The 12219-nt window shown below is 39.1% G+C and overlaps 1 protein-coding gene across 1 annotated transcript; it reads left to right on the top strand.

The window, feature by feature from the left end:
* The first annotated feature begins 387 nt into the window (after positions 1–387).
* Positions 388–4194, top strand: LOC139929211 (polymeric immunoglobulin receptor-like). The gene is made up of 7 exons (XM_078288616.1): positions 388–433; positions 760–1080; positions 1242–1595; positions 1889–1969; positions 2649–2683; positions 3874–3942; positions 4144–4194. The coding sequence occupies exons 1-7, from the start codon at positions 388–390 to the stop codon at positions 4192–4194; spliced, it is 957 nt and encodes a 318-aa protein (XP_078144742.1).
* Positions 4195–12219: the final 8025 nt, after the last annotated feature.

Genomic DNA, 12219 nt, shown 5'->3' with positions numbered 1-12219 from the left:
ATGTGAGAATTTATGTGTTAAAGGAGACTTACAGATAACCCTCTGTGCAAGTCACAACACACAATGCACGAAGCTATCTAGCCTACAGTATATGAGAACAAACAAATATCAGAAGTGTCAAGAATAATATAGGCTTTGGTTAATGCCTAACTGGAAAAGGGAAGCAAATGAAACTCATTCAAATATTTATGGAATGTACTGTAGATAGTCATGCAAACGAGATATGAATACTCTATATTTTACTCAAATATATCTAGTATGACCAATAGATAAACAGCTTATAGGACAGGAGGTACAATGTTAAAAATGAGGAACAGCACCAGTTAGGCCTGCAGTAAGAGTGACTAGAGAGGGAGGTAGTGCTCACTCCCTCACATTGAAGCAGACATGGCTTTTCCCTATATTCCTCTCCTTATCCTCTGTGGACTCATTGGTAAGTTAGCAAAGTCTTAATGAGAATGCTATTAGTTTAGCTTGCATAACCGTTACCTGTGATGATGAGGATGATAATGATATGAATGTTGTAGGTAGTGATATAAAAAAAGATTCTTGAGTAATGAAATTTGATTCACATGTTTAAAGTGACAACCAACCTCTAATATTATAAGATGAACTGTTCTTTCCTCATCATTATGTTTCAACGAATTTACAGTCTACAGTTTACATGTTTCTGATTGTGATATAGTTGAGAGATCTACATGAGGCAGGCCATATGAAGGGACCATATTGTAAACTATGTACCTCATGTTGTTGTTGCAGGAATTCACAGCATAACTACAGTGAGGAAAGTGTCAGTGAAGGCAGGAGGCTCCATCTCTATCCCTTGTCTCTATGATGCTCGCTACATAAACCATGTGAAGTGCTTGTGTCGTGGGTATTATTGGAACAGCTGCTCTTATGTGGTAAAAACGAACCAATCAAGTAATTCAGGAAAGTTTTCTATCTCCGATGACACCAAGCAAAGAATCTTCACTGTGACCATTAATAACTTGGTACAGGACACTTCTTATTACTGGTGTGCTGTGGAGATTAAATATCGAGCAGATGTAAAAAAAAAATTTAGCCTGGATGTCTCAGCAGGTAAGACCACCTTTTCTACCTTGCATGTCAGTGCATTTGTAGGAGCATAATGGACTTGATATCAAAGTGCACCTGTCTGTAAAACTAAATGGCAGATATTAGTGAATTTTCAGTTTTGTTTTTATTTATACTGCTTATTCCTCTATGCCTTTGTTTGTAAGATAAGCCCAGTCTCTATGTGGACCAACAGGAGATAACAGGATTTGAAGGAGGGAATATGACTGTCAGGTGCCACTATACTGGTTCCTCTACACAAATGAAGTGGTACTGTGGACTGAACGGTACCTGTGTGAAGGGGCAGTCTGGATATATAAATGGAGCTAGAGTGACAATCAATGCAAGTGTTAGTGATGTTTTCATTGTGACTATGAGTGAACTGAAGATAGAGAGCAGTGGTTGGTATTTGTGTCGTAAAGGAAACCTACAGATGCCAGTGCATCTCACTGTTCATAAACAAACCTCAACTACTACAACTACAATGAGCCCCACCACAACTATAAGCTCCACCACAACAAGTAAGAATCAAACCATTTCATATTGTCACATACGATTGCCTATACGATGCCTAATAAAAATGAAGCCATTAAGCAGACACACACAAATGTAACATAAGTCAAACTCTAAAATAGTTCCAAGTATAGAATCCATCCTTGTCATTTACTTTGGAAATCTGGGGTTTATGATAATTCAAAATGTATGATCAAAATAGCCCGATAACCTATACAATGAATGAACATGGATTTTCACATTACTCACTCTTTATAGAGACGCTTCCAACCACTCACCAACTTTCCTCCTTGCTCACAAGTGCTGAGCCATCTACTGCTCAGCCCACAAACTCCACTGCAGCTGGAGCAGGCGGAGACAACCTGCCAGACCAACACCAGAGGTCAGTCCCCTTTATCTTATTTAAACAAACCTGACAAGATCCAAGGCACTTACCATGTACTCACAACACCATGGGTTCAAATCTGATTCACATTTGCTCTCCACCCCCTGTATATCCTGTCCCTCTCCACTGTAACTGTCTAATAAAGCAGACATGTCATAAAGATGATTTCTTAAAAACACCTAGTTTTCTTACAACCAAACTCTCACTCAGCCCATAGGTGAAATATGGATGCATTTTATGACTGTTGCAAGACTTAAAAGTGATGTTTTAGTGCTCTAGCTTATAATTTTCAACATTAGTGCAAAAAAGGAACATTTTAATGAGTATCCAGGATAAGACACATATTTCAGATAACTTTATAGGGTTGTGAAAAAAGTGCGCCCCTTTAATTTTAATCAAATGTACCTCATCTGCGACTATCTTCTGCTAGTTCCATTGACCTAAAGATTCTCCTCATCCCCCTGATCTTATTGGCATTGGTTGTAGCGGCTGCCTTGTTTGGCTGGAGGATGATAATACATAGTAAGTTTATGGCAAACGCTGATGAATCAAATTCAGAACCAAATTCAGAACCAAAATATTGTTTGTGTCATTTTAAATTATTTTCTTTAAAAATGATGAATCCTACAGTCATTATGAGAGCCAATTACATGGAATTTCCTTGTGTTTGTTTTAGAGAAGGCCAAAACTGAAGCATCAGCCATCACAGTGGTAAGATAGAGCCAGGCATTTTCCCAGTATCACCTTTGACGGTAATGTGTGGTCATTGCCTCATTACTTGCATATATCTTCTTTGTGATAGTATAATATTTTATGGACTGATCATAGGACACACGGAGCAAACAACATTTAAGCCACTTGACCATGCAAGTAATGGTGTAATTATTGTATAACTGAGTGTGATTTGTTGGTCATAATACCTTGATTTATAGCAAGACTGCTATTGTTACTGCTCTATTGGACGTGATGAATAATATTCTGTATGCCTACTGTAAACAGTGTACTATTCACAGACTTCCTATAGTTCCTTGTGAACGTTTTGATCCTCCTCTTTCTTCTGCTTATCCACAACAGGCTGCTGACAATGAACAGAAAATAATATACAGTGATGTTCTTCACATTATGAAAACTCCAGGCCAGGTATGAATGTGTTGACATACCGGTAACTCCATAATCAGTAATCCAGTATAGTGATAAATGATGTTGTACTTTAGTGCAATAATGGTGACACGGTGGTTCAGTGGTTAGTACTGTCGCCTCACAGCAAGAAGGTTGTGGGTTCGGATTTCCACCCCGGTCCTTTCTGTGTGGAGTTTGCATGTTCTCCCCGTGTTTGCGTGGGTTTCCTCCGGGTGCTCCGGTTTCGTCCCACAGTCCAAAGACATGCCGGTCAGGTGGATTGAAGACTCTAAATTGCCCATAGGCATGAGTGTGTTTGTGTAGTATGGTATATGATGTATGTATGCTATCGAGTAAAATGATGTATAGGACGTAGTATAGTATGTATATGAAGTATGTAACCTATATGGCATAGGATGTGTATATGTAGTATTTATATATGATGTAGTATGTATATGACATGACATGTACTTTGAAACATGCTTGTGATTAAGGGCTATATAAATAACTACAAGACTAGGCTAATAATATTCAAGTCAAGTAACTGGAACAGAACATGTTGAGATTAATGTCGTATTTCAAATTCGTCCTTCACCTAGGGCCCACAGACTGGGAGTGATCCTGATGTGCTGTACAGTACTGTTGTTCATGATCAACATAGAAAAGCCCAGGAGGTAAACATCAAGACTGTGTCCACATCAACAGGCCAAGCAACTATTTACTATTTCTGTTAAAATAATAGTAAAAAACATTTAATCACTTTGTCCATATATCCCATCCAGCAGGACCAAACACCTGAAGACGGTGTGACATACAGTACCATTGAAATAAAGAACGGGACATCACAAAAGGTACAAGTCTTTTTGTATGAGATTGTGGGCTTATTGTCCATTAAGTTAAACTCATAGGCATTTTAATTAGCTACCTAAACTGTCTCCAATATGTTAATTACTGCAAAGCTGTTGGTATTTTTGTTGTTGTTGCTTTTCTTTCTTGCTATTGCTTTTTTATGATTTCATCATTTGCTTATGTTTACCTACTTTTTCCATTAGACTGAACCAGCAGAAGCCAGTGTGATCTACAGTACAGTGGTTCCACACTAGAAAATGGCCAGTGCTAATAAACACAAAAGGTCAGAGGACATTAATTCAAGGATTCAAGGATTCAATACTTTATTACCGTATCAACAGAGTTGATTGGAATTTGTCTTAGTGAGCTCACTTAAACACAGACAAACACATAGAACCTCACTTATAAAACACAATACATTCAAAAAAGAAAGTATAAAACAGATAGATAACATCCAAGCCATAAAATAATCATAAAAGCATAAAACAAATGGGTAGAATAAAATAAACTCCAACACATAAGAACACCATGGGTAAAACACTAGCACCTGTAGGGGAATTAGCAGCAACATCAAACGACCCACTAGATAAAGTGCTTCAAGTGCGTAAGTGCATAACAAAAAAAAGCATCTGCCTTATTGCACAGTTATTTAGACCTACCGAGCGGCCTGCACTGCTAAGTTTAGAGTGTTAAGGAGGCGGACAGCTTCTGGATATGTGCTATTCTGGAATCTGGATGTTCTGGTCTTAACACTTTTAAGTCTTTTTTGAGAAGGCAGAAGATTAAAAGGTTGTTAGCCTTGTGAGAGGGGTCCTTTAAAACTTTAAGGCCCTTCTTTTGTAGTCTAGCCTTATAGATTTCCGCTAGGGGTGGGAGATCGCATCCGATAATTCTGGATGCAGTACGTACCACTTTGTCCAACTGTCTCCTGTCCTCAGCTGACACGTTGCCAAACCACACAGTTATTGCGCAGGAAAGGATGCTCTCCACTGCTGCTCTAAAAAACTGCACCATACCATTCCTGGATATACCACATTTTCTCAGTTGTCTTAAAAAGAAAAGTCTCTGGTGTGCTTTCTTGAGAATAGTAGTGGTGTTATTATTATTATTTCAAGGTGGAGGAGATTGTCACTCCCAGGAATTTGTAGCTGTCCATTTGTTGAACTTCAGAGTTGTTGATGACCAAGGGTAGGTGGTCCCCACGGCTCCTGCGAAAGTCCACTACTAATTCCTTGGTTTTTAGAAACATTTAATTCCAGGTTGTTTGCGTTGCACCAGTCCACCAGTGACGAAATCTCACTTCTGTAGGCAGTTTCGTTATTGTTGGAGATCAAACCCACTACTGTGGTGTCATCAGCGAATTTAAACATCCTAACAGACTGGGAGTGGGAAATACAGTCATTTGTGTACAAAGAGAACAGGAGTGGGGACAGTACACACCCCTGTGGGGCCCCAGTGCTGATGGTTAAGGTTAATGCTGCAAGTATTGCAACACATATAATGATAATGTTATATTGATGTGATGCGGCACTTATGTCTTAACATCAGTTTGGACAAATCGACACCGTAGACTGTATTGGAACCTGCCTGGACCCACTTCCTACAACCTTTTTTAAAACTGTACGCAACTGTTAAACTAAGGAGGTTCCACAGGGCTCAATCCACTTCTGTTCAATTTATATATGCTTCCGCTTGGACATATCATAAAGAAACACAATATACAATACCATAATTACGCGGATGACACACAACTTTACATCTCCCTCTCTCCCGATGATTTAAGCACTGTGGAATCACCCATTAAATGCATTAAGGACATTAATACATGGATGGCCCAAAATTTCTTTAAGCTAAATAGTGACAAAACAGAAGTTATTATTTTAGGTGCAAAAGCAAAGAGACAGGAAATTGCAGCCTATTCCTTTTCTCTGGAGAGCAAAGACCATGCTAGGAATCTTGGTGTAATCATAGATGCTGATCTTAACTTTCACTGTCATATCAATAATGTCACAAGATCAGCTTTCTATCACCTCAAAACTGTATCAAACATTAGAGGCTTTCTGTCTAAATCGGATGCTGAGAAACTGGTACATGCCTTTGTCACAAGCAGACTTGATTATTGCAATGGTCTCTTTTCTGGACTCCCCAAAAAAACTGTTAGGCAACTACAGCTAATACAGAATGCTGCTGCACGAATTTTAACCAGGACCAAGAAAAATGATCACATTACACCTGTTCTTAAATCCTTGCATTGGCTTCCAGTAAATGCTAGAATTGATTTTAAAATCCTCCTACTTGTCTACAAGGCTCTGAATGGCCCTGCTCCACATTATATTAAGGAATTGCTTGTGCCATATCAACCAACAAGAAGCCTCAGATCATCAGCCAGTGGTCTCCTTGTTGTTCCCTGTGTGCGCTCTAAAGCAGGAGAAGCTGCATTTCGTTTTTATGCTCCTGGAATGCCCTGCCAAGTGACATTAGAGATGCCCCAACGCTTAGTTCTTTTAAAAGTAGACTTAAAACATTTCTTTTTACTGTTGTTTTTAACTAGGTCTTTTGGCTTAACACACCAATGTTGCGTTTTTAGAGCAAATGTCTGCTCCTGTTTTACCTGAATTTATATGCACTTTAAATTATCTATGTCCTCCGCATGTGTGCATGCGTATGTTTGTATGTTTTTATGTATGATGACATGTATGTTCTTATTTTATTTTATTATACATGTATTGCTCTTGGCCTTGTGAAGCACATTGTGTTGCTTTCTGTATGAAATGTGCTCTACAAATAAATTTGACTTGACTTGACTTGGAAATCTAACTGCAGTTTAGAGGCTCTCAATCACGGGCATTATTAAGTTGTGCAGACTTATACACACATCTCAAATATATATATATATATCTTTCTTTTTTTTCACACTGACACTAGCTCAGACTTCAAAGGCAACAGGGACTGATATTTCATTTTACAAAATAAATGTATTAAAATTTTCTATTATCTGAAATAGTTTGCTATTGTTAATGACACTATTGTTAATTGATATGGCAGGGGCAGTTAGATTTTTATATAACCAGAGCTGTATTAAGACCCAAAGGTGTGGAGTGGGGAATTTTTCACTGTCAGTTCGTGTGGAGGATTCAGTAAAATCAAGGAAAGCGAGTGGGACGTGATTGTCACTCCCTATCTGTCTGGAGAAACACAGAAGGCCTGCCATGACCTTCCTGCAGATGAGGCCGCACATAACCCCCGCCGTTAAGACAACCGTTCTCGCCCAGCCTCTCCCCTGCCTGGGCTGGGAGGTTTCATGGAAATACAAACCGTCCCGGTCTAACTGTGTCACGATAGCTGGTCTTGCCTGATTCACGGGAAGCTGGCTCGCCACTGGGGATGGACTATGAAGGTACATATGTTGCAAAATGCGAGAGCTTGTAGACTTGATGTGAGAACTTGTAAAATACGATGTGAGAACTTGAAGAAAAAAAATTAATGTGAAGTCACAGAAAAAATATTCACAAATGTGTAGATTGATATTTACATGAATACAATGACAGCGGCAAACTTGTAATCCAACATTTACTCATATTTATTTATTTTACTTGAGTCCATTTTCCAGTACGACCACAACTCCGTGATTACAACCTCTCGAATCGGTCACTGCAACTTCACAAATGTGCTCTCTTGCATCACAAAGTGACGAATCTGCGCGCCTTGACTTTTGCAACACTTTTTGCGATAAATGTGTTGCAAAACTCACTTGTAGCTGTGAGAGAGCGCCCCCCCTCACCCCCCATTCCCCATGGGGGAGGGGCGTGGAGGGGTGGGGTGGGGGGGTGTACCAATCAGAAATCGGAAGACGAAGCGCTCTTTTGCTCTGCTCCATGTGCTGTCCTCAGGACATCCAGAGCCATAGAGAGCCTAAGTCCCTCCCCTTCCGGTGGACCACCATGGGACCTTATTTCGGAAAAAATATGTACGGTAGTCAATGGCGAGAGACAAATAATTGTTTGATCCCGTTTGAATTGTGCCATGAATTACACATATGATGTTTTGTCAATTTAAAAGATAATTTTGCAAGTCAAGAAAGTCGCAGTTTGTCGTAAAACTGTTGAAGTATAAGACTGTGAAAATACGTAATTAGAAACACTACACAACCGCGCTTAAGTGACATCATAACTTTCTCTCTCCACAAGCTACCCAGAGCCGCTGAAGCTAAGTCCCTCTCAGATAGCAGGAGTATTACACTGGAAGGTAGACAGTAGGAACGGATTTAAACTGGTTTAGGATAGTTTTAGTACAGTGGGGGCTAACGTTAACGCGATGCCTGTGTGTGTTTCGTATGTTTCGTTCCATGTTGGTGTTGGTGACGTATATTGTGCGAGACGAGAGATGTAGTTCACTGAGCGGTTTCACACAAAACTAAACGTTACTGTACTGTTTTACGACAAACTGCGACTTTCTTGACTTGCAAAATTATCTTTTAAATTGACAAAACATCATATGTGTAATTCATGGCACAATTCAAATGGGATCAAACAATTATTTGTCTCTCGCCGTTGACTACTGTACATATTTTTTCCGAAATAAGGTCCCATGGGGGACAGCGGAAGGGGAGGGACTTAGGCTCTCTATTGAGAGAAAGAGTTGCGTCACCTCCATTCACTTCATCAGGCCAATTATTTTACAGCAATGGCGGATCATGGAGACCCTCAATAGTTCCAAACAGCCGGAGCTAGCAACTGCATCGCCATAGGGAAGCAGTGTTTCAACTGTTGCTTTTAGTGGTAATACCGTAAAACTTCAATTAATAGCCCGGGCTTTTATTTGCTTCAAGGAGGGACAATGTGGAGCTCGTGCCTCTGCGTCGTGCCTAACAACGCCCCTTAGCTGTTCTAAAATCACTGTAAACCACGGCCTCGCGGGGCTTATTGCTTTTATAAAACGGTTACTACATATACCTGGCAAGGTTTCATAAAATAAAAAAAACACACAGCAACAAAAAAATGCAATAATTTATTGATAACAAATAATCATTCTTCCGCCAAGCAATGTAGTTCTTCAGCGACATTTAGCAGAATGGTTGCCAAGCAACACACAGACGCAGACACAGACAATTTGTTTGGCGCAGTAATACTGATGTGATGCGGTCACAGGTGTATGTTTATAGAGTATTTTAAAACGGCTTCGAACGCAGCTCAGCCAATCATAATCAAGGACCGGAACTATCCGTTTTATAAATGTTTTTATTAGTTAACTAAGCTAACCATATTATGTAGGCCTATTTAGGCTATATTATTGTTTACGATGGTTGATTTCTGATTGGTAAGATAAATTACTATAACGTTTATGCCAGTATATGTGAAGATGTAACGGTACCATATTGTCCTTCTTATGTTAATTGTATGTTAATGGGGTAGAACATTCTGTCACTTTTTGTTTCCCAAATAAAAGCCTTTTTAAATGTATTTTGTCATAAAGGTGTTTCTTAACCATAAAAGATTTCGGGTGTTCCTGCTACTGTTCTGAAAATGTGTCTGTTAAAGAAGGTAGGACAAGGCATAGTTAATAACATCGATGGAGATCGATGGATTTGTATCCATAGCCCATTATCTGACACAAGTAGGCTAATTAAAAACTTGGCTTACTAATATCAATAGAGATCAATATGATTGCATCTCTAGTAACGTAGCCTACACCAAAACCCATCGCTTGACTCACCACTACATTGCTAAGCTTAATGGATAGGCTATATATATATTGATATTTTGGTAGTATTAATATTGATTCTGGATCTGGTGGATGGGTCAGGTTAATAAAGCATGCTTAATTGCATTTATAATCTAACCAGACTTGTAAATTACTTATTCTAGTCCTGTTCACTCTTTGTCTAAGACTCTTACCATAGACTTAGTAACACCTGAGTAAGAGAGTATATTTTTTATGTAGGCCTACTCATGCTCTATGTTCATTGATGCACCTCAATAGTTAAATATGAGTAGCCTACCTTCCTCTAGGTCTAGGGCCTGTACTTTAGAAACGTGAAATGAGGATGATTTTGTTGGTGTCAGTGGAGTGCTTTTACTTTAGGTCATAAACTGAATAGACCGCTCGCAAGTAACTTTCAATGACAGCACTGAACATCATTCAGTGCCCCTTACTGCTGTCAGTTGTTGGTGGATTCACAGCACTTGAAGAGACTATCTTGATGAATCGATATTCAATTCATACCTTCTGGTGATGTTATCTTAAAGTCCAAAAAAGTAAATAATAATAATAATAATAAAATTAGGCTACATTAGGATGTAACACAGTGAACAGCTAGCAGCCAAAGCAACACATCATTGACTGGTAAAGGTGCCAAACCTTAATCACTCTAATCTTCTATTTTGAGATCATTTTTAATCATAATATTAAATAGTAAATATTACAGACATCTAACCTGTCAGTTTACAATACTCTAAATCAGCTGTCATATTGTTTATTATACCCAAAGTCGTGGTTGTTAGTATTGTTCCCATAGAAAACAATGGATTCAAATGGACCGCTTGGAACTATCGGGAGCTACATGAACCACGTGACCGTCATGTGACCGTGTAGCCTTTTTGACCCTCTCTCACAGCTACACGTGAGTTTTGCAACACATTTATCGCAAGAAGTGTTGCAAAAGTCAAGGCTCATCACTTTGTGATGCAAGAGAGCACATTTGTGAAGTTGCAGTGACCGATTCGAGAGGTTGTAATCACAGAGTTGTGGTCGTACTGGAAAGTGGACTCAAGTAAGTAAATGTTGGATTACAAGTTTGCAGCTGTCATTGTATTCATGTAAATATCAATCTACACATTTGTGAATATTTTTTCTGTGACTTCACATTCATTTTTTTTCTTCAAGTTCTCAAATCGTATTTTACAAGTTCTCACATCGTATTTTACAAGTTCTCATATCAAGTCTACAAGCTCTCGCATTTTGCAACATATTTACCTTCATAATGGACGCCTGGCCGCGGAGCAGGCGGCATTGGACCGCTGCATTTCAGCCCTCCCAATAGATGCTCCTTGAAAACCATCAGGTCACAACAGAGATGGAATACATCCCTGGTTAGAGCCTCCAGGGAGCCACTGGCCCTGACCTGAAGGCCACCTGACCCAGCACCCAGGCGGTGGCACATGAGCCGCCCCTCTTGTCCTGCAGGCTGGGCATTGCAGATGACATTCTTGGCTGTTGATGTTGAAGTTGATGGCTGATGTGCACGAGCCTGTAGATAAAGCCACTACATACCTCTGTATATCAACCTCAAACTGATGGTTCATTGGAGTGATTTAATCAAACCGTGAAGCAAATGCTATGTAAAGTGGTTAATACAGATGGGAAAACTGGTGATTTCCAGTATCTCCTGCCAGCCTCAGCAGTCATCCATGACAAAATAAAAAGTGTACTATTTTAGGAAAAAGGAAAGTGCTTATTTTTTATTGTCTGCTCAAAAAGTATGTAAAAGGCATATTTGCTGAATATTCTCAGATGGGATCAGCTACTTTGTGAAAAGTTGTAATCCCCTCTTTTTCATTATTGCTGTGTTACGATTCAGTGAAAACACAGACTCAGGGGAAGTTGATCCATGTCAAGTAGTAATGTCTTTATGATCAGAAACCTTAGCTTTTTAAGTTATCCTAATTCTGTACATGAACTGAAATATTTTACATTTGTCAGTCAGTGAATGATACAAGTGAAAAATATAACTTAATTTTAAAAAATGCTCTTAGATGGTCTTTTCTATACAAAAACAACAAAAATTCCCAACCTAAGATTTGTCTATGTTTGCTGTACTGGTATAATCAAATAAAACCCTTTCTAACTTCATATTAAGGAATATCTGTTTTTCCCTGTTGTAATATTGTTATCAGAAACCTTTAGACATAGTAACACTAAGCTTGTGAAGGATACAAGTCAAAACAAATGCAGACACTAGAAAGGGCTTTCTGTAAAGAAGGGCAAACGATGGTCAAACGAAACAGTCCTGAAAGGGTCAAGGATAAATTTAGCTTCAAGCACCATGGAGAAGCTGTAAAGTTGTGACAGCTTACCCTCCAGCACTGTATGAGGAAATACTATAAACAACGGTCAGTTGTGATTTCATACTGAATGCACTCTCTAGCTGCATGGATATTTGCTTTGTCATCTAACCGGTACAATGCAACCGCGTCACAATGTGAATAAGGAGGAAGAGAGATTGTAACAGCAGTTATTGCATATATAGGAAAATTAGGAAGCACAAAATCAGTCTCTCTGAT

This window comes from Centroberyx gerrardi, chromosome 15 (assembly GCF_048128805.1).
Source record: "Centroberyx gerrardi isolate f3 chromosome 15, fCenGer3.hap1.cur.20231027, whole genome shotgun sequence".
Lineage (NCBI taxonomy): Eukaryota > Metazoa > Chordata > Actinopteri > Beryciformes > Berycidae > Centroberyx > Centroberyx gerrardi.
Note: the sequence above shows the minus strand (reverse complement) of the source record. Positions and strands in the feature narration are given on the sequence as shown.